The 23,293-nt window shown below is 37.4% G+C and overlaps 1 protein-coding gene across 2 annotated transcripts in view; it reads right to left on the bottom strand.

Moving 5' to 3' along the window:
• The window catches only part of LOC129750510 (semaphorin-2A), a 402,306-nt gene that overhangs the window by 124,784 nt on the left and 254,229 nt on the right, over window positions 1-23,293 (bottom strand). For both annotated transcript variants that reach the window (XM_055745474.1, XM_055745473.1), the window contains one exon: window positions 189-240. In XM_055745474.1, coding sequence (XP_055601449.1) covers window positions 189-240 — 52 coding nt within the window. The remainder of the gene's footprint in view (window positions 1-188; window positions 241-23,293) is intronic.

Raw genomic sequence — 23,293 nt, 5'->3', positions numbered from 1 at the left:
AGGAAGGTCAATTTTCTGGGATGGCATTTTGGGTCAGCGATCAAGGAAAAATAAGTTTGGGCCGGCGCGCGTTGGTGGATGGAGGAAAAACATTTGTGTTTTTGTTAAATGATGTCTGAATTGAGAACCTTTTTTCCGTTCTTAAGGACAATCGATGTCGAATGGATTTTATTGCTGTTGTTACATACCTCGCACGATGTCATGCTGACATTTTTCAGGTTCAACCGGAAGACGCGGTCCCTGTGGAAAAGAAGAAAAAAAACGTGGATGTTATTCGGATGACTTAAACTGTTAAACAAATATGATGAGATAAATCTAAAAAGAAGGTAACATTTATGATTAATTATAGCTAACTGCACACCGGGAAAGCAAAAAAAAAAGAATAGTGCTCAAACTACGATCCTCCGCCATAATTAATCGCGCGAAAGTGTGCCACTTAAGTGCCACCATATTTTTCCCGGAAAAAAAAACTTGCTTCCCCTAGTGGCCTAATTAAAGTGCCATCAGAAGGCGGAAATGGTGTACATTTGCAATTGCACTTTGCAGTCGTTAAGACCATGCTTAGCCCTGGTCCCAAAAATTCCACCTTCCCAACTGAAGAGGAAATCGCTAAAAGTAGCAGCAGCCGTGGCGAAAAAGCGAAGCATCAAAAATTTACAATGTAAAACTGCACAGTTTTAATCCAGATAGTTCGGCTCGAAACGTGAGAACATACACCTACAGTTGCGAGAAATTACTGGAAAAAAAGACGACAGAGAGCGCGCGTCTCGAAGAAATATTTATTGCTAACGGCTGTACTGGCTAGGATATTTGCTGAGTTTTCTAGCTTCAGTGAATCTCAAATTTAGTTGGATGATTCACCATTTTTTTGTTTCTGGGAAAATAATTGCTTCAGTCTACGATTATATCTACAATTCAGATTATTTTCATGCTTCCAGCTGAATTTTCATGTATACAGATTTCCCTACATCAACAATTTGAACTCTACTCCAATAATGAACTTTCTTGAAGGTGGAATTATCGGTATAAGATTCCATGCCAGACCGGCAATAGCATGCTTTCTAATAACTGGCACTGTCCTCCTAGCACAACCGCATTGCAGTTTCAGTTCAGTTTCAGTTCAGTTTCAGTTCAGTTTCAGTTCAGTTTCAGTTCAGTTTCAGTTCAGTTTCAGTTCAGTTTCAGTTCAGTTTCAGTTCAGTTTCAGTTCAGTTTCAGTTCAGTTTCAGTTCAGTTTCAGTTCAGTTTCAGTTCAGTTTCAGTTCAGTTTCAGTTCAGTTTCAGTTCAGTTTCAGTTCAGTTTCAGTTCAGTTTCAGTTTAGTTTCAGTTCAGTTTTAGTTCAGTTTCAGTTCAGTTTCAGTTCAGTTTCAGTTCAGTTTCAGTTCAGTTTCAGTTCAGTTTCAGTTCAGTTTCAGTTCAGTTTCAGTTCAGTTTCAGTTCAGTTTCAGTTCAGTTTCAGTTCAGTTTCAGTTCAGTTTCAGTTCAGTTTCAGTTCAGTTTCAGTTCAGTTTCAGTTCAGTTTCAGTTCAGTTTCAGTTCAGTTTCAGTTCAGTTTCAGTTCAGTTTCAGTTCAGTTTCAGTTCAGTTTCAGTTCAGTTTCAGTTCAGTTTCAGTTCAGTTTCAGTTCAGTTTCAGTTCAGTTTCAGTTCAGTTTCAGTTCAGTTTCAGTTCAGTTTCAGTTCAGTTTCAGTTCAGTTTCAGTTCAGTTTCAGTTCAGTTTCAGTTCAGTTTCAGTTCAGTTTCAGTTCAGTTTCAGTTCAGTTTCAGTTCAGTTTCAGTTCAATTTCAGTTCAGATTCAGTTCAGTTTCAGTTCGGTTTCATCTTGGTTCCAAAACTAAGATGGTTGAAAACCTCCGTCTAGTAATTTTCCTCCAAACTGCATCGTGAAGGAGAGAACTTAAGAAAATGGGCGGCAGCAAATGGTTGTAATTGTTGCCGTTTCATTGCTATAAATTTTCTTTATTTTGCTTCGGTTCGGGAAAAATAGCTTGAATGGACGGACTTTTGGCAGACGACCGGAAAACACGTTCCGGTATCAACGATCTTTTAAAGCGAAACACCAGCGTAAAAAACAGAAAGAAAACCCAAAGTACTTTAGAAGCAATACCCGTCTCTCCTACTGGTGGCGATTACTAGTAAATGAGCAGGTTTTTTTTTCGCGTTCCGAAAGCGCTTTTTGAAACGCCCCAGTAAGTAGACGATACAAAATTTCAAGTGCATCACGTTTCTCGGGAATGTTACTTCTTACTTCACACAGGTCCATTTTCGGTGCTGGGTGCGCCGTAATTGATTGCATTAAATTTAATTGTGCCAGTCAGTCGCATTCGGTTGCCATTGCGGTTTTTCACCATGGAAGCAGAAGCAGAATTGAGCTGCTGTCAGCGAGCGAGCAACTGAAAGGAAAAAAACCGACCGGAGCAGTTAATTCCGAGTCAAGTGGGGCCACTTAATCTTCAAAGAGACGAGTGGAAAACTTTAAGACTGCAATTTAATAAATTCACTGGCGGGTTCGGTTTCTGTTATCTGGCGAATTGAAAGCTCATGCCCGGAATAATCAAGAACCAGAACTGTAACCAACGCAGAAGGAGAGGGTTCATTTAGCAATAACAAAACCTATTGAACCGTACTATTTTCTCTATATTTCTTTCCCGGATCAAACATTCGTTCCCTCGGCAACTGAACTTCTTGAGACGTACGCAGCATCATTGTCTTCGATATGGATCGATTGACGTTCCTCCCTTTACACGATTTGAAGAACATTGTTGACATAAGAGGTTTTATTATCTTTTCCCTGGCAATATGTAAAAACATACAACCCCACCCCGACATCATTTGGCCAGTCATTCAGTATTGGGGGAAAACAAATTGATTCGGTTTTGCATGGTTGCTCAATTGAGCTCAGTGAGCACCAGGAATTTTAATGCAGTGTCCGGAAATGGATGCTTGGAAGCTTGTAGAAAAAATATAGAGAACAATCCGAATGTGTCTCGTTACAATTCAGTGCCAGTCGAAGATGAATTGCTAAAGTGGTTTGTTTCCGAAACATTCGGAGACGTGACTTATTGGTATGGGCAAATGGGATCCTGTTACTCCTTGTTAACCAAGTTTTGAGCACATGAGTGCTTATATTAAAATCGAAATTCTTCGTTGTAAAATTTCGGTAAAAATTCCTGAGCAAACTGTAATGTAAATGTTCTGTATCCGTCTTTCTGTCTGAGCAATTATCAAAACCCGGCCCTATAGGCCATATTTCTGAGGATGCTCTGCTCTTCAAAGTCACCAGCCCTTCGATTTCATAAAGCTTTTGAGTTCTTCAGGCTTTGAAAGTCGTCTGGCCTGGAAATTTTGGGGAAGTCATGTCTCAAGGATCCATAGTCATGCCTTTGAGGTTGTCAGGTCTTAAAGGTTATTAGGTCGTTAACATCGTAAGGTCCTCGTTGTCATATTGTTAACTTCATCCGACTTTCAAGCGTCAATGTCTTCAGGCCTTCACGATTGTCAAGTCAGGTTCCAAGGACGTCAAAGCTTATAACTAGTCTTGTCTATAAGGTCATTTGGTCTTGAAGACAAAAAGCTTTCATCGTTATCTTTTTTTAAGTTCAGAAGCCTTACGAGGTCTTCAGCCCTTCCAAAACTTAGAGGCTCAGTCCTGCGAAATCGTCTGATCAACGAGGTAGTAGGGCCATCGAAATTGTCATAATTCCGGGTTCATCCGGCCATTACGGTCAACAGGCCTTGAAAGCCATCAGGGTTCTGAGATCATACAGCCTCTGAGAAAAACAGACTTCTGAGGTTACTCAATTCTTACAAGTAGCCAGTCCTTCGATTTCATAAAATTTTTGAGTTCGTCAGGCTTCCAAGGTCGTCTGGCCCACAAAGACATCAAACCGTAAAAATCGTGAAATTGTTGAGTTAGTTCTGTGTCAAGGATCCATGGGCATGCCCTTTGAGGTAGTCAGGTTTTGAAGGTCATTAAAATCTTAAGGTCTTCGTTGTCATATTTTTGAAGTCATTCGACTTTCAAGCGTCAATGTCTTCAGGCCTTCGCGATTGTCAAGTCAGGTTCCAAGCACGTCAAGGCTTAAAACAAGTCTTGTCTACAAGGTCATTTGGTCTTGAAGACAAAAGGGCCTTCATCGTTAGCTTTTTTTTAACTTCAGAAGCCTTACGAGGTCTTCAGCCCTTCCGAACCTTAGAGGCTCAGTCCTGCGAAGTCGTCTGACCGTTGAGTCGAGGTAGTAGGGCCTTCGAAATTGTCATGATTCCGGGTTCATCTGGCCATTAAGGTCTACAGGCCTTGGAAGCCATCAGGCTTCTGTGGTCATACAGCCTCTGAAATAAACAGTCTTGTGAGGTTACTTAACTCTTCAAAAGTCACCAGTCCTCCTTTGAATAACGCTTTTGAGCTTATAAGGCTTCCAAGGTCGTCTGGTCTGCAAAGTCATCAAGCCATCAAAATCGTAAAACTTTTGATGTAGTCATATGTCAAGGATCCATGGTCATGCCTTTGAGGTATTCAGGTCTTGAAGGTTAGTAGGTCTTTGTAATTGTTGTCATATTGTCGACGTCATCCGAATTTCAGACGTCAATGTCTTCAGGCCATCGAGATTGTCCAGTCAGGTTCCAAGCACGTCAAGGCTTAAAACTAGTCTTGCCTTCAAGGTAATTTGGTCACTAAGCAAAAAAGGTCTTCATCGTCATCTTTTTTTTCTACTTCACAAGCCTTACGAAGTCTTCAGTCCATTAAAACCTTAGAGGTTCAGCCCTGCGAAGTCGTCTGGTTAAAGAAGTCATTAAGCCTTCGAAGTCGTTAGTAATTCGATGTCGTCAGCGCCCCGAAGTGTTAGGCATTTGAAGTCGTCGGGTCGTCTAAATCGTCAAGCTTGCAAGGTGGTCAGACCTTCGCGGTCATCCGGTTTTCGAAATCCTTCAGGTTTTCGAAGCGTTTATAATTTCGAGGTCCTCTAGCCTTAAGGTTTTTAAATTTGTGAGGTCTTTAATATTATCAAGCCATCAGGAGACTGGCCGACCGTGGCCTAGTTAGTTACCTTCAATGTCTTCAGAGCTTCAAAGTCATGAGAACATTGAGATTGCTAGAATATTGAAATTGTCAGGTCTTTGAGGTCATCGGACTTGCGAGGTCATTCGAGTCAATGGAGTCCTCTGCGCCTCGAGGTCTTCAGATCTTTGAGGTTCCAAGTCTAACGCGCCCTCTGCGACGGAGGCTGTGGGGATAAGACATGACCTTCTCCGCAGTCGAACTCTTAGGGGGAAGAGCATTCACGTCGTGGAATACTCTCGTGTAGAATGGTCTCACGTCGCCGTCGGATGAGTCACTCGGGTCGGGTAGGATGACATCACCGTCGGGATTCATCTGAGTCGCAAGCGATTAAGATCCGTACGTGTGCTGTGACAGGCGCGAGTCTAGGATAGGATGTCGAGTAGTGTGCGTCTGATCCTAGCAGTAAAGCATGCACAGATAAAACTCTACCTTCTGCGTATGCCGAGCTGTTAGGTACGTCTCGAGCGTTGTGTAGGATACCTCCACCGCTGCCGAGTATCTGAGTAGAACGCGCTCCCTACGAGGGAAGCTGCGGGAATAAGACTTGATCTTCTTCACAGTCGAACTCGTAGAGAAAAGAGTATTTACGCCACGAAATACTCTCAGGAAGGGTAACTTCACGTCGTCAGCGGATAAGTCACTCAAGTCGGTGTAGGGTGACGTCTTCGCCGGGAATCACCCGAGTAGTTTCGTAAAGTCGATGACGTGTGCTGTGGCTGTGACAAGCGCGTGTCCAGGATAAGCTGCTCGTGATTCAGCACACGGACAGGCAAAGAGTAGAGGGCCTCGAGCCAAACCAAGCGGAGTCAAGATCTCGAGTCGTTAGAGGAGAGGTCATCGGTCTTTAGCAAAGGCGGAGCACACGATAGTCGTGGAAACCAAGCGAACCTCGAGTCGTCAGAGGAGAGGTTCTTTGTCTTGAACCGTAACAAGAGGAAGGGTATATATGCTGGAGTTTTGACTTGAATTAAATTAGCCGATGAGCGCTTAAGTGTGAACTTGGTCTCCCATCTCGGGTACAGCCTTCGATGCAGGGCAGGATGGGAATTATGACTGGAGGCCCCAGGTGGATTTTATGGCGTAGGGGTACTAAGTATCATGAGTCGTCCAATTGCACCCATGGACCCAGAGTAGCATACTGGAGGAACGCGGTGACTCGCCTTGCCTTCGAAAGCAATCCGTAAAAAGGATTTACCACCTGGGTGATCAACTAATGAAAAAAGAACTATGGGGTTGATAGCGCTCCGAAATTGCAGACTTTGGAGGCTAAGTTGCCGAAATAAATTCTGTGTTTTTGAAAAAAATAAATCTTACTTTTTGTGATTTTGCCCCGAAATTCTGTGATGAAATTCTATGATGCTTTTTCCTTGAATTTCCGAGAAAATTCATGATGGTCTTTTACACATTTTAGTTTGGCAAAATCAATTACTGCTACCAATCTTATCATACCAATTCAATGTAAGAAATCTAAATTTGATTTTGTCCAAAAAAAATATAATTTCGGAAATCCATTAAAAATTTAAAAATTTTGAGAAATCTTTGAAAATTTCAAAATTTGTGTTCTGTGACACAGATTCTGTGATGAAAATTTGCTCAAAATTCTGTGAAATTACAGATTTTTCTGTTATTTCGGCAACCTTGTTTGGAGGTCGTCACTGTTTTGAAGTCTTTAGTCCTTCGATATGGCCAGGCTTTCAAGGTAGTCAGGCCTTCGTGTTCTTTAGTTATGTTTGAGGTCTTCGGGATTCTAAGGTGTTCAAGCTTTTGAGGTCCACTTGGCATCATGGCTTTCAAAGTTATCAGACTTTAATTATTATCAGACCATCAAGAAGCCTGCCGTTGCATAATGATAAGTTTCTTCATGGCTTCGAGGTAATAAGAACATGAGATTGTTAGACTACTAGAGTCGGAAGGGCTTCCGACTCCTTTAGGTCTTCGAGGCCGTCAGCAACCCGTTTTTTGATGTTTCAATCTATCATTTATTCAGATTTGCATCTTTTCAAATTGTTTCAATTGATCCCTTGGGGATTAAGTTTGCAGACTTTCGAGGTCGTCAGTGTTCTACAAGTCAGGTCTTTGTAGTCTAGCTTGAGTCATTTGAAGTCTGCAGATTTAAAGGGTGCCTAAACTTTCGAGGTTATCTTGCCTTTATGGCCGCCAAAGTTATTGGAACTTAATTATTATCAAGCCAACAAGAGGCCGGCCTTGGTAAAGTTGGTAACCTTTGAGGTCATCAGGGAATCGAGGTCATGAGGACTTCAAGGTCGTCAGGCATTCGAGGTCGTTGGGCCAGGTTTCCAAGGTCTGCAAATTTACGTGACCATCAAATTTTCCACAAGACGTTCAATCGTTCAAGTTCTACGGTTGGCCAAGTCGTCAAGTCAATAAAACTATCAGGCATTCGTAATCATAAGGTATTCAAAATCAACAGGGCCTTGAGGTCTTGAGGCTTTCATAATCGTCAGACATTTGGCGTCAATTGCCATTGTGGTCATCAGGCCTTCAAAGTCTTTGGTCGTTGGATCTTTGAGATCACCAGCAGATCACCTTTGATGTCTTCAAGCTTTTGACATAGCTATGACCTCGAGGGTCGAGCCTTCGTAGTCGTCAGATTTTCAAGATTGCTAAGTATTCAAGGACGTCTGATCTTTAGGGTCTCCTGGCCTTCGGGATTTTAAGTTATTAAATATTGCTAAGCATTTTAGACTGTCAGGCTTCTAAGTAGCTATGCCTTCAAAGTGCTTCAAGTCTAGCTGATCTTCGGATTCATATTATTTATCAAAGTTTTGCAGGCTTTGGACAGTCAAATCATCATGGTTTTGAGTCGTTAGGAGTACTTCAAAATCGTCAGGATTTCGAGGTCGTTGAACCAGTTTCCACGGACTACAAGCCTTACAGAATGACAGGCACTCGAGGTCATCAGCCCCTCCAGGTTGCCAAGCCTTTGAAGTCACCATGATTTCAAGGTTACAAAGTTGTTAGGCTTACGTCACCATCAAATTTTCTTCAAGATGTTCGTTTTTTCAAGTTCTATGGTTTGCTTAATCATCAAGTCTCTTAAAACTATCAGACATTCGTTAATATCAGGATTTCAATATCAATTGTCCCTTGAGGTCATCAGGCTTTCCATATCGTCAGACTTTTGGCGTTGATAGACTCAGGTTTTTGAGATCATCTTAGATCGTTGGGTTTTTGGGATCACCAGTAGACATATGATGTCATCAGGGTGTTGACATAGCTAAGACTTCAAGGGTCGAGCCTTCGTGGTCGTCAGATCTACAAGTTTTCAAGTTATCGATGTCGTCTTAGGGGTCTCCAGGCCTTCAAAATTTTAAGGCTTTGAAGTTTGCAAGCATTTAAGACTATCAGCCTTCTAAGAAGTTATGCCTTCAAAAAGCTTAAATTCCAGCTTAACTTCGAATTCACTTTATTTATTTAAATTTGCAGCCTTACATAGTCAGATCATCATTGTTTTGAGACGTTAGAAGAACTTAAAGGTCGTTGGACCAGGTTCACGGCCTACAAGCCTTCCAGAATGAATGGTTTTAAAGGTCATCAGCTCCTCCAGGTCGCCAAGGCTTCGAAGTCCTGCTTTCAAGGTTTCAAAGTTGTTTGGTTTACGTAACCATCAAGTTTTCCTCAAGACGTTCAATATTTCCAGTTTGCATACTTGTCAAGTCCTATAAACTTTCAAGCATTCGTAATCATTAGATCTTAATTATCGATAGGCCCTTGAGGTCATCTGGCTTTCATAATCATCAGACTTTTGGTGTTGATAGACTCAGGGTTTTAAGGTCATCAGGCCTTCAAGGTCTTTGATCGTTGGATCTTTGGGATCACCAGCAGATCACTTTTGATTTCATGAAGTTTTTGACATAGCTAAGACTTCAAGGATCGGGCCTTCGTGGTCGTTAGGTCCTCAAGATTGTCAAGTTTTTGATGTCGTCTGGTCTTTGGAGTCTTCAGGCTTTCGGGATATAAAGGCTTTCAAGATTGCCAAGCATTTTAGGCTGTCAGGCTTCAAGGAAGTTGTGCTTTCAAATTGCTTCGAGTCTTGCCGACTTTCAGCTTTATTTATTAAAGTTTTGCAAGATTTAGATAGTCGGACCATATGAATATTGGCCATGAGCATTAGTTTGTGTACTTTCAGATTTTTTTGGAATTAGAAGAAGATCATCTTACATTGTCTACTTAGAGTATAAAGTTTAATTTGTATTTTTTATCGAATTTAAGATGCAATGATGATCTTTAACTGGCAGTCATTATCTTACTTTAAATAATTCTTCTGATTAAAAAAAAAGAATTGAAGATCATAGTGAATTAGCCCAAATACTTCTCTTTCGATTCTTGTGTTTACCTTAAGGTTGCCAGAATTTTTCAGCACGTATCCAAGCCGATAAATCCAAAAATTTTGGACAAAAAACCAAGCAAAATTCGGGCACTTGATCTAAAATTTTCAACCCAAAAACCAGGCAATGTCAGGATAAAATCCGATAAAATATAGCAAAATTTGATAGCCATTTCCCAATATTTGTTTGTTTGTTTGTATGTTTGTCTTCAATTATCTCAGTCCTCTTTAGACCTAGAGATCTGAAATTAGGCATGGGCGCTGGTTAAAAATAGGGAAAATGAAAAATGTGTTTTGATTTTCGGGTGACAAGCGGGTCGTCTATCCAACACAAATATTGTTTTAGCAATATTTTTGTCATTTTGAGTTCTTTTGGGAAGAAAATCAGCATATTTACACGGGTTTTCAGGAACGGGCAATCGATTGAAGGTCATCAATGAAATTTTGGGTGAGAAGCCGGAAAAAACACAAGTACTATTTTTCAACAAAATCCATGAAATCGGGCCGGACCGGACTATTTTTAAATTTTGTTTTGAATATCCAGGCCAGTCCGGATAAAACCAGGCAATCTGGCAAACTTAGTTTATCTTTGCAAATATGGCATTTTAAAAGGGACATAAGGTAATAAATCAAACAAGTTAACAATCAAACTTATGCTTCAACTAATAAAAACCGGCTGTTAACTTCATGATAACAATGATTCCAGGAACAAAACATTAGAAATAATTTTTCATTCCGGATCAGAATCAACTACTTTCAGTGCTCGAACCTCTGAGGCAAACCGTCTTCAACCTCCCACGAAACTCGGGTAGACTGCTTCCAACTTCTGAATAATTAGCAAGTAACGTAAAATCAGATTTAAATAATCCGCTTCCACCCCTTCAAACCAAACGCCCAACCGCCAACCTCAGTTTTCGGTAGCTTAAGCTCTAGTTTTTTTCCATTTCCAATTTTCAACCCCTTGCGAGAACCACCCCTCAACGGCACATCTAAGCAGCGGCTTTGTTTTAGCAGTACAAAACATTAGTGAAAATTTGGTTCCAAACGGGGACTAAATACGAGATGCAAAGAGTAGGAGGAGGATTCAACACACGTAAGCTGATGGGTTTTAGTGTCTCGTGCAGCTTTTCCGGTTCTCACTTGTTGTTGTTGATGTTGTTTGAGAAAGGTGGGGGAGGTGAGCCTTTCTGAATCACTGTAGTTGAAAACCGAGAACAGCCACGGGGCACAAACTTTTGCGTGCCATAGAGGAAAATTTAATTAAAGCTACTACAATGTATGAATCCCGGGCGGATGAGCTCTCCTTGATAGCTACTCCGGGAACAATAACAGCTACCTAGTTGTTGATCTCCTGGGGGGTGGATATGGATAGTGACCTTTGCGAACTGGGATGCATGAAGGATGCACCCCTGGTTTTAAAAAGAAAGTAAACGCGATTGATCTGATGAATTTTTCGACAACTTATCATTGTCATTCAAACGTTTGAAAAAAAGAAAATTAGTCTCAAAATCAGAATCTTCTAGCAACTGGACTTTCATAATACTATTTGAATCGAATATTACTAAATATTCGGCCGTCTGCAAAATTCTTCTGTATCGCTGATTAAATTGTCGGTTGATGTCATAACAACGGTTCTTTTTTTTTCTTAAAGGCAGATGTGCTTATATCGCTATATCTATTTTTTTTACATAATATTGTACTTCTCGTTTTTTCAGTGCATATTCTAACTTTGGTAGATATGTACACTGGATTCTTTTTTAAACGATCTAATTTTACACGGTTTTATTTTAAACGACTTTTTTTAAACAATTTTCTTTAAATAAGACAATTTTCGAACATGTCAAAAAAAGGTTCAAACATTCTCGCTTTGTTTCCAAACCACTCTTGGGTGGTAGATTGATTCCGATGCCACTTAGAGACTCTGGGGAAGTTTTGTAACAACCGTGGCTTAAACCCAAAGAAAACCAATCCAAAGCAAATCTTTGAGCTTCCCGATTTCACTCAAATCATCTCAGAATGGTCTACCTGTTTGGAAATGATCTATTCACAGTCCAAATGGGCCACTTTACACGAAATGAGCAATGAATTTGGCCCAGTTATTTTGAACTTTTTAAACGATTTCTATTTCTGTCCGTACACAACAATCGTTTAAAAAAAGAATCCATTGTACATTATTGTAACCCATACTTATAAACGAAGAAATGTTAGTTGTTATGCAGAAATTCAGGGGCAGAAACATTCATAATTTTTAATTGATCAATATACTTAGATTTCTACAAATTTAAATGGTAAAATCTTCTGGAATCTACAAAAAGCAACGTTTTCTTAATCATTAAGGTTCTAAACACATCCTTGGATGCAACCCTATTCACGTAAATATGGGTGCCAGAGAAAACATTTTGTCAAAATGTTTCACAATTGAAAACTGCTTGAACCAATACGTCTTTTTTCGACAAATCAGTTTGAATATTACTTTTTATACATCTAAAAACTTCCATAGCGGTTCAAAGTTTTTTACTGTTAAATATGTTTCCGGGAGATTGGAAGTGTTGGTTTCCTTGGGAATGTAGAAAGTGGCTTCACGAGCTGCGAATTTTCGTAGTATAGCAACAACGTAAACACTTTATCTTTTCTTCTGTGGTCGGGACTATTTTTTCCAATATTTTCAACAGCTGAAAATTACAGGACGATCTTAGGACATAAAACAACCTCAGGAATACAACTGTCAAACACATTTGTAGGTTCAAAACAGTTTCCTCCTGTGGTTTGCAGGAAGTTTTGAAACTTTACCGTAGGATCGAGACTGTCTTTTTTAATATTTAAAGGAAAATAAGGGATTGGATTAGCAAAAAACTATAGAAATTTGTACTTTTTGATGAGCACTTAAGAACTGCATGAGTTGTATTCAATAAAAGCAATGCTAACGGTCCTTTATTACCACGAATGCTGTTGATTCAACTAGTTCTTCATGTCCTTAGGAGCTATCCTGGTGTTTTGCCCTAGCAGCGTGGTTAGATATAGGAACTTGCATAAAAACACTACGAATGCCAATTCATCAACATACTGACTTTTTGATTCCAACTTCGCCCATGGATTCTTCTGAATAAATGGTTCTTCGAGCCAGGCTTCCTGAGTACTCGTAGATATTACGTCCCGAATTTCAGGAGAAAGGAAAGGTCCGTTTCCGGGTGCGGATGCGGGTTCATTTTCACTGAAGGAAAAATTTTGAATAAAAGTAATAATTTTGACAAAGCATTTTTTTTTGTTAAATAAGACCGGAAACTATTTAAAATCCTTCTTTCGTCATTCGGAATTGAAACATCGCAAGGGATAAAAAATGCGAATTAAAAAATAAATTGGAATGAACTGCACGAAAGCTTTCATGCAACAAAATTGCATACTTTATCAATGCACAAAGAATTTTTGTTCAAAAAATTCAATTAAATCAAGAAAAAAGGTGAAATAACAACCATCGCTGGTTTAGAGGCAAGATCTCTTCAAGATAATGTGCGTTCCTGAGTTGCTATTGCAGATTTACGTTTGTTTTGATGTTCTGCTAATATACCTACAAACATCAGTCCACTATTTGTCATCGAAGCCGACCGGTGGGACTCATTGCGGCTGCCAGAGCGTGAGCAGTGGATCCGTCTTTAGTTGTGATTGGAATGGACATTAAATTAGACGTCGCGACGCCAGACCTGCCAAATGCCCGCTAATGACACTCAGGTATACTCCTGCATCGTTGCTGTTGCCTGCTGTTGTTGCTGCTGTTGTTGCTAGTGCCAGGAAGATACCCAATCTGCCCAAGAGATGCCCCCAACAAGAGCTCCCCACGCACAGTGGGGCAGACCTGACCAATCGATGGTCAAAACCTCATAACTTTTTTAAATGAAATCCTATTGGTTTGAAGTCTTCTGAAAAGTTGTTCATCTGATCAAAATCTTTAATTTGATGTAACTTTTTTTCATATAGATGTTGTGAAATTTGATCTAGATAACTTTGTTAAGCAGATTTTCCTTATCAACTTGAAGGCTACCCAGTCGATCGGCGTGAAAATGATCATGTAAGGGGTTTTAGGACCGTTAATTATAAGTTAAATGATGCTTTAAGATCCCTCCCCTCACAAGAATGGGGGGTCTCCATGCAAATGTTACCTGAATATCTACAAAACTTTTGAATAAATAATGCAAATGGACCCAAATTTGTCAAGAAAGAAATGCATGTAATTTTAACGCTAGTTTGAGACCATTATCTTTTCTGAAGAAGGAGATTTCATAGAAATGGTACCAAATTTCTACATTAAAAAAAAACTAACCAAGCAACCACAAAAGATCTAACAACTGGTAGGATACTGACACGGAACAAACAAGCAAATTGAACCAAATTTAACCGAATTTGACCTCTGAGGATTTCGGGGTACGACAAATCGTTCATTATGATGGCTTAAAACTCATTCCATCTATGAAACGAATGCTTCTATACAAATCAAATATGAAAAATCTGAACGGAATTTTGTTCTAAGTGTCATGTCAGTGTGATCAGTGGTAATAGAATAAGCTTGCCAGATTGCCCGGTTTTATCCGGGTTTGCCCGGATATTTGATGGAAAATTTTGAGAAAGTCCGGTTCGGCCCGGTTGCCCGGATGTCGTGAAAAAAGTCCGGATATTGCCCGGATTTTTTCACAATTTTCACAAAGAAACCAAAAAAAATCAAAGTTTTTGAGTAAGTTTCAGCAAAATCGATTAAAAGGTATGGAAATTTTCAACGGTTGTTTCAAATAATTTCGCTGATTTACTTTTATAAACCTTTAAATATTTAAGTGTTCCTTGGAAGTCTGCAATTACATTAATAAAATATTGATTTCAATTTGCATTTTTTCTTTGCTTTTATATATAATAAATAACACCTAAATTTTGCCCGGTTTTTGCCCGGTTTTTGGATTTGAAAAATTAAAATCCATGCCCGGATTTTGCCAGGTTTTTATGAAAAAATGCCCGGAATTGCTAGGCCCGGATGGGAGTGGAAAAAATTCTGGCAACCTTATAATAGAACCAATAAGTTCAGATAATAAAGCCATAAACTCATATTGGTACCTTATATAAGTAGCAAATGGATCAAGTAGGCTGTTACTCAATATGACAGCAAAAAACATGGTTGCATTTTTTTAAATATCCAAACATTCAGTGTGTAATGATTTATATTTTATTTTTGAATAAAACTTTAAAATCTTTACATTTTATAGACAAATTTTTTGAATTAAAGTTAGTTAACAGATAGGGACTAAACGAAAAGGATTTGATAAGGTTATAGAAAGTTTATATTCCAAAGAATCTTATCTGCTTGTCTGTAGATAAATATAACTTTTAAAAACCGAAAAAGTATTATCAAACTAAGAGGAAAATAAATTTAGAAAAAAAATAAATTTAAAAATTTCAAATTCGATTGAGTTCAAGTTTTTCTAGCAAAAACCATCATCAAAAGCAATTCCACAAGTACGAAAATTGTCATAAAACATGTTTCACCAAAACGTCAATAACTTTGGAATAGGCAAAAATTGGCAACTACTTTTTGTTTTGTTGGATAGCTGAGACTTCCATTTAAATGTTCGAATAGAAATGAGAGTGGGGTAACGTGGGGTAACATGTTTTCCATAAGTCCCAATATGATGAAAATTCGTAATTTTTTAACATTATACGTTTATGCTCGTGAAAAAAATTACGATTTTTTTTTTCAATTCTTCAACTCAAATAAATAAATTTCATATTATTCTTAACACATCCATGTTAATTTTTTTTTATTTCTTCAAGAAATAAAATTTTAGTGGAGTATCGAAAATATTTTTTTGTTTTTGCGATAAAATCCAACAGCATCAAACCCCAACTTCACCTACGTAGATAATTGTATGGAACAACGAATTTTAAGTTTTGTTTCACAGATTTGTGATCGGTGTAATGTCCAGTTTCTGAAAAGCATAAATTTATGATGAATTTATGTAATTTACAAAAAGGGGTTTTGGCCAAGCTTTCATAGGTCCTGCCCCACTGTGCCACGTTGCGGCAAAAATTTCAACATGAGCTGCCTGTGAATTGTACAGAGGTACTTAGACTGCTTCTTTTTTTTTGTTTTTATATCTTCGCATTTTTTTTTTGAAATATTTTTTCTCTCGCTGAATCATTTACATTCCGTTCCGTATACTAGACTTATCTGAAAAGTCAGGGCATTATTGATTCAAATTATTGAAATGAACTTCGCTAAGCTTGATGTCGTTCCAAACATGAATTCTTCGAGCAACTCTTTATTAAACTCTGATGAAATACCTGTCCTTTATCCAAATGGATAATTATTCTAATAACAATGCCTCGACGCCTAATGTTATACCCAAAGCTGTGCTTCAAAGTGTTCTATGCGAAGACATGTTGAATATTTGTCATATTAATGTTCAAAGCCTTTGCGCTCGTCGTTTTTTCATTCATTGAACTAAGAAATCTTTTCATCAACAGTAAAGTAGACATTATTTTCATGTCAGAGACGTGGCTAAGTGAAGGCATGGAGGTGGCGTCTGCGTTTACCTTAAAAACAACCTTAAATGTAGAATACTCTCGAAATCAGATACTAATGAAGAAAACTCAACCGAATTTATCCTGAGTGAATTATTTCTGTATGAGATGAAGTTAATATTTGGCCTTTACTATAATCCTCCAGAAAATGACTGTTCCGAACTACTTATAACTCATGTGGAACGATTTGCTTTGACTCATAACAGTTCTTTCTTCATTGGCGACTTTAATACAGATCTTTTAAAACAATCCGTAAGAATTCAAAAGTTCAAAGATTTTTTAAATTTCTCGAACTTTAGATGTGTTAATAACGAACCAACATTTTTTCACAATACCGGCTGTTCTTTACTCGATTTGCTTGTATCAGATTCACCTGATTCCATACATAGATTTAGCCAAATTTCATTGCCAGGTATATCGAACCACGATTTGATCTTCTCTTCTCTGAATTTTCCCAAAATTGCTTTTCAAGACGGATACTGGTTCCGTGACTATAACAACTTTGATGAAAATGCTTTGTTCGAAATTTTCGCTGGAAATAATTGGAATAGATTTCAGAGTATAGACGATCCAGATATGCTTGTTGAGTTCTTCAACAAATTTCTGCTGGATATTCATGATTCATTCTTTCCTCTAAAATTCAGAAAACATCGTAGAAATAATTGGTTCACTAACGATATAAATCATGCCATGATAAATAGAAATTTGGCATATAATAATTGGAAGCGATCAAAGTCTGTTGAAGACAAAAATAAATACAAAATACTGCGTAACAGAGTGAACTCTCTAATTACTAACGCGAAAAGAATGTTTGATAAAAGACGACTTAATATAGATGTGCCACCAAAGATATTTTGGAATAATTTGAAGAAGTTTGGATTGTCAAAATCTCAATCAAATGCAACCATAGCTAATTTTTCCGCAACTGAAGTTAATAACTATTTTACCTCAAATTTCACCACCAGTTCTTCGCAACTACTACATTGTCCGAATAATAGGAATGGCTTTAAGTTTATTTTTTTTCAAAATTATGAAATTATAAATGCGGTCAATTCAATTAAATCAAATGCGGTTGGAGTGGATGGTATTCCAATTAAACTCCTTAAAATTTTATTACCGTACATTTTACCTGCCTTGGGACATATTTTCAATTCAATTATTAAAACCTCTAAGTTTCCATTTCAATGGAAAAAATCTAAAGTTATTCCTATTCCAAAAAAGGCTAGATCTCATGAATTATCAAACCTCAGGCCTATCAGTATATTGAGCGTAACTTCAAAAATATTTGAAAAATTAACAAAACATCAAATTACCGAATACTTAAATCAAAATAATATGCTGTATGAGTTTCAATCAGGATTTCGTTCTTCTTACAGCACAGAAACTGCTCTCATGAAAGTACATAATGATATTGCGCTAACCTTGGATAAAAAAGGAATAGCTATATTATTGATGATTGATTTTGCTAAAGCTTTCGACCGTGTATCACATATAAAACTATTAAACAAACTTATTACCAAGTATAACTTTTCTTCGACAGCTGTAAAAATGATTCAATCGTACCTTCATGGCCGATCGCAAACAGTCTTTTTAAACGATTGTTTTTCTGATTTCACTAATATTGGCTCTGGAGTTCCTCAAGGATCAATTCTTGGACCTTTATTTTTCTCACTTTTTATAAATGATCTTCCATCAGTTCTACAACACTGCTCAATCCACCTTTTTGCAGACGATGTTCAAGTATATCTTTGCGAGAAAAATGATGTTAATCCTAATGAATTCCTTACGAAAATAAATGGAGATCTTGCTAAAATAAATGAATGGTCCGATTCTAACCTCCTACCTATAAATCCCTCCAAAACAAAGGCTCTGTTCTTTGGAAGACTACTACCCTTCTCAAATTTACAACCATTAGTTCTCAACAATACGGTCATCCAGTTCGTCGATTATGCTGAAAATCTAGGAGTAATTTTTGATCGGGATCTCTCCTGGAACCGTCAAGTCAATGCTCAATGCTGTAAAATTTATGGTTCGATAAAAAGGTTAAATTTAACAACCCATCATTTGGACGCACAAACAAAACTAAAACTTTTCAAGACTTACGTATACCCTCTATTTTTATATGGTGATTTTCTGTATTCGAATGCCTCTGAAAGATCCTTGAACAAAATACGCATAGCCCTCAATTCCTGTGTACGATACGTTTTCAAACTATCTCGATTTTCTCGAGTGTCACACCTACAAAAATTGCTCATCGGTTGTTCATTTGAAAGTTTTTATAAATATCGCTCTTGTGTAGTAATGCATAGAATCTTGAAAACTGGTAAACCTAATTATTTGAAAACTTTGCTCACGCCACTAAGAAACTCAAGAACCAGGAATATCTTGATCCCTTCGCATAGTTCGTCTTACTATGGTAGAACATTTTTCGTCAGAGGTATTGTCAATTGGAATAATCTTCCCAACAATTTGAAAATAATTAATAGTAAATCAGAGTTTAAGAAGAGGTTGCTTGAAGAATTCATGGAGTAAAACGACATAGGAAGAAAATTGATACTAGAACATATTGACGGAACGATTAGTTGTTAAGAAGAAGAAATTTAAGTTAAATATGTTCCCGCAAATTGTAACAAATTAAAAGATTGAAATCTTACGTTGCAAGAATAAACAAATCTACAAAATCATCTTCCAAAAATTTTTTAAATCATGTAATAATGTAATTTGTTCGAAAATGACAAAAAAATCTTCAAACTTAATATTAATTCCCCTCTTCAGGTGTTTAAGGAAATTTCGAAAGGGGGTGTGACAAAAGAAGAAATTGATATTTGTTCAAGACTAATTTATCGACCTTATCGAGGAAAAGTGATGTGCTTTTTAGGAGAGAACATTTCAAGATTATGAAGTTATATAGACAAAATGAGAGTTAGAAGAAATGAATAATGGTGAAAATGAGTGAATAGAATTTTATTTAGAAGTATTATCATCACTCACTTCTTCAAACCTCAGTAATCACCATTTTCATCACCAACACTATTTTAATTTAATTTATTTTATTAGAGAGGCTTGTATTTGAAGAAATATTTTTTTATTGTGCCTAGTTCCAGGGGCAGGAATAATTTAAGAAATTTTAGGTTTCTTTATTTCTAGATTACCAGCAAATTATTAAAGCTCTATTCATCCAAGTTCAAATAAAAAGCACGTTTTCTACAGTTTGATATTATTTTCTACAACCTTAAGAGATGCTAAATACATTTATGGACCTACCGACTCATCCCAAAATAAGTATGCCAAAGAATGTTTTGTTGAAATTTATTGCCAGCAGTTTGAATAATTGTCTTCCTTTATTCCATCAGGATCATGTAAAAGTTTTTCTCCACCGTTTGCCAAACTTTTAAACATGTCACATAACTACATGCAGTGATGTCAAACAACACTTGGCATGGTATGAAATTTGTCGTTTTTCAATGCTTCAAACTTTTTTTGTGCTACTAACTTTATTTATTCTTGCTTTTTCGATTGTTTTTGTTCTTAAACACGTTAAAAATAATATGGAGATCGTTTGTTATTTAAATCACAATAAGGAACAAATATAAATTCTTTTTTTTTGTCAGGCAATTTATTACAATTTTTTACTTTTTTACATTTTTCTTTTTCGTATCAACCCCCCTCCCCCCTTTTCGATGTTCTAACTCTGAGTTAAAGAACACAGGAAGTTGTGCCTGAATATCGATAAAACCAACTGGATGATAATTGGTAACCGCAAACTCGTAGAGTGTTCAAACCTGTTGATTGATGGTTGTGCAATCGAAAGAGTACATCAGGTTAAATACCTAGGAGTACAAATAGATGAAAAGTTAAATTTCGTAGCTCACATCGACTACACTATAAAGAAGATTGCCATGAAATATGGAGTACTCTGTCGGATAAGCAGATATATGACTTTCTGGTCAAAAGTAATCTACGTGAAGTCTGTTATAATGCCACACTTCGATTATTGCGCTACAATATTGCTTCATGCGTCAGATACGCAAACAAATCGGCTGCAGAGAATACAAAATAAGATAATGCGGGTAGTGATACGATGCAATCGATACACGCCTAGTGCCTTAATGCTCGATATGCTTCAATGGCTGTCAGTGAAACAAAGAATTGCGTATAACAGCTTGATTTTTGTATACAAGATGAAGAACGGAATGTTACCAGCTTACTTGGCCGATGGTTTGCAGTACGGACACGAAATACATAGATACAATACAAGAAGAGCACGAGAATTCAGATTGCCTAGTATAAAAAAAGACATAACCAAACGTTCTGTTTTCTACAACGGGTTGAAAATGTTTAACAATCTACCTGCGAGTATTAAAGATAGTTTGAACATTGGAACTTTCAAGAAACTGATAATAGGATACATAAAACAGACTTTTTGAAACAATGACAAATCCTAAAAAGGATCATATGAAAGTGATGGAAATCTGACGAAGAATCAGACATAATATAGTACGATGATGGACATACGCGGGAGTAAGACGAATAAGTCGTACAGAAATGGAGTAAATAATGTTAACAAGATTATCCATAGGATAAAATGTCCCTCCCACTTCTAAAGAAGCGTATGGGGTGGAGGAAGGACCCAAAAGGGCCTGTGGGACCATCACAAAAAAAAAAAAGAAGGAGTTGAAATTTTTTCCGGCTTTATTTTGTCCGTTTTTGTCACTTTTTACCCCATTTTACGTTACCTAATCAAATTCATTTTTCGGATTTTAAAAACTCTAAAGATTTTTAAAGTTCTTACCGGTAGAACCCACTTTTATACGCTTAAAAAATTGCTTATGATACATGCCCAACCAGATTTTGTCATCATGCCGGTGAGTAGTAAAAGTACATTTAATTCTCATATTTACTCGGCCGGGCCCACTGTACAGCATTATTTGAAGGGACGACTGAATCAAAGGAAGGAAGAAACGTGAACAACAGTACCATACGTTTCTATAGTTATGATTATTTTTAAATTTCTGTTGGATTTTAAAATCGATGCGATCTAAAAATCAGTCATTTATCCTTTCGTAGCAACGCATCATCTGATGGTTGAATTGATCGAATTCTCAGGTCGGAACCAAACAACCATATTTTTGTCCTAATAGACGATTGTATCTATTTTTTCCGTGCACACACGCTTAATATTCTTGTGCTTTGAGATGGTGATCCTAAGAAATGTCGTCCTTTTATGGAAGGAAATCAGTTTTTTTGCACGAGAATCCATACTTCATCGGTTTTAGGTTATTGACAAACAAATTCAAACAATACTTTATTCTATCAAGCTACAATGTGGCAAAAAAAATGACAAAGCCCACTCTTATAGAAATTTAAAAAAAATTAATTTTTTTTATTTGACATGCGTTTTACAAGTATATTTAAATGCCGTTCTAATTAATATTTATTATTAAACTGCTTTGTCAATGATGAATGATTAGATTCTTGATTTGCTAAATTTTGAACCTTTTACCAAACTATACTTCTTTTGTAAGTTTGATTATATATTTTGAATGCAACATTTACATTTACATTTATTTGTTTATTTCATCTGACATTCCAAGTCTACATGAATTATTAATTAACTAAAATAATCTAAGGTATACAATCACAAGTTAAAATCAACAATTTAAGTGTGAAAAGCTTCGTAACAGATTAGATTTTTGAATTTTTGATTTGAAAATCTCCGTGGATATTTGGAAATCGTGTAACTCGTAGAACCAATTGAAGACCTTGAACATAGCACGCAATGGTTCTTGTTGTCCGTAGTTGGTCCGTTGAAAGTTAATCCGAAGAAATTCGGAACTCCTGAAGTTTCGAGGACGTACATTAATTTCGATCTGTCTGAGTAAACCTGGACAGTCGATTTCACCGTCGATCAGCTTCTTCACAAAAATCGCGCGCGCTATCACACGCCTTTCGTAGAGTGTTTCCATATTCAGCAGGAGACAGCGTTGCTTGTAGTCCGGAAGTTCGTCTGGGTTGTTCCATGGAAGGAATCGGAGGGCATACTTCAAAAACCTTGATTGCACTGCTTCGATTCTTTGAGACCAGTATGTCGTATATGGGCACCACACTATTGAAGCTGTTTCAAGGTGAGATCTTACAAGTGAATAATACAGCGAACGGAGGCAGTAGGGATCCTTAAACTCCTTCGATAGTCTTATTAGGAATCCCAGGTTTCTGTTGGCTTTTGATATAAGGCAGTTTAGATGCTCACGAAAAGTTAGTTTTTCGTCGAGGGTAATTCCAAGATCCTTGAACGAGGATACCCTTTCTAGGTCCGAGTTCAAGATTCTGTATCTCCAGTGAATAACGTTGGTTTTTCGTGCGAATGAAATAACGGCACATTTAGGAACACTTATTGTCATTTTATTGACTGTGCACCACCGCTCGAATATGTCAATGATGGTCTGTAATGTAGTACAGTCGCTTTCGGATTTGATTTTGTGGTAAATTTTCAAGTCATCTGCATAGCAAAGACGACATTCGTTCGGCATATTAAACAGTATATCATTGAAAAAGAGCGAGAAAAGTATCGGGCCCAGATTGCTACCTTGGGGCACGCCAGATGGATTGCAGAATTCAGTTGACTCATAAGTTCCTAATTTGACCGACACTTGTCTGTTCTGGAGATAAGAAGCTAGCCAATCAATGAAAGCTTTTGAAACGCCCAATTTTTCAAGCTTTGCCAACAGCAGCTGGTGGTTTACCCGATCAAAAGCTGCCTTCAAATCTGTGTAGATTGTGTCGATTTGAAATCCTTTTTCGATGTTTTTCAGGCAGTATGATGTAAATTGGGTTAGGTTAGTACAAGTTGACCGCCCAGGAAAGAAGCCATGCTGATCAAAAGAAATGTACGTTTTCAATTGACTCATTATGGTATGAGTAATGAGTATCTCAAATAACTTTGAACCGGCGCACAAAGATGTTATCCCTCGGTAATTCTGCATGTCCTGTTTGTTTCCTTTTTTAAACACTGGAAACATTGTAGATTTTTTCCACAGTCGAGGAAACGTAGATGAAGACAGTGAACGATTAAATAGAAGCGCAAGAGGTGCACTAAGTTGTTCGGCACAACGTTTTATTATGATCGGTGGTATTCCATCGGGCCCCGGTGAGTATGACGGTTTTAATTTTCTAATAGCAATATTTATCTCCTTCAAGGCACATTGATTTACAGATAAATTTAGGGCGTTAGCAGGTACAAATGATAATGCTTGCTTAATGTTTGCTTCGTTCACATTATCAGCAGAGAAAACACTCGAAAAATGTTTTGCAAATAGTTCGCAC

This window comes from Uranotaenia lowii, chromosome 3 (assembly GCF_029784155.1).
Source record: "Uranotaenia lowii strain MFRU-FL chromosome 3, ASM2978415v1, whole genome shotgun sequence".
In the NCBI taxonomy this organism is placed as follows: Eukaryota; Metazoa; Arthropoda; class Insecta; order Diptera; family Culicidae; genus Uranotaenia; species Uranotaenia lowii.
This window is presented reverse-complemented; position numbering and strand designations above follow the sequence as displayed.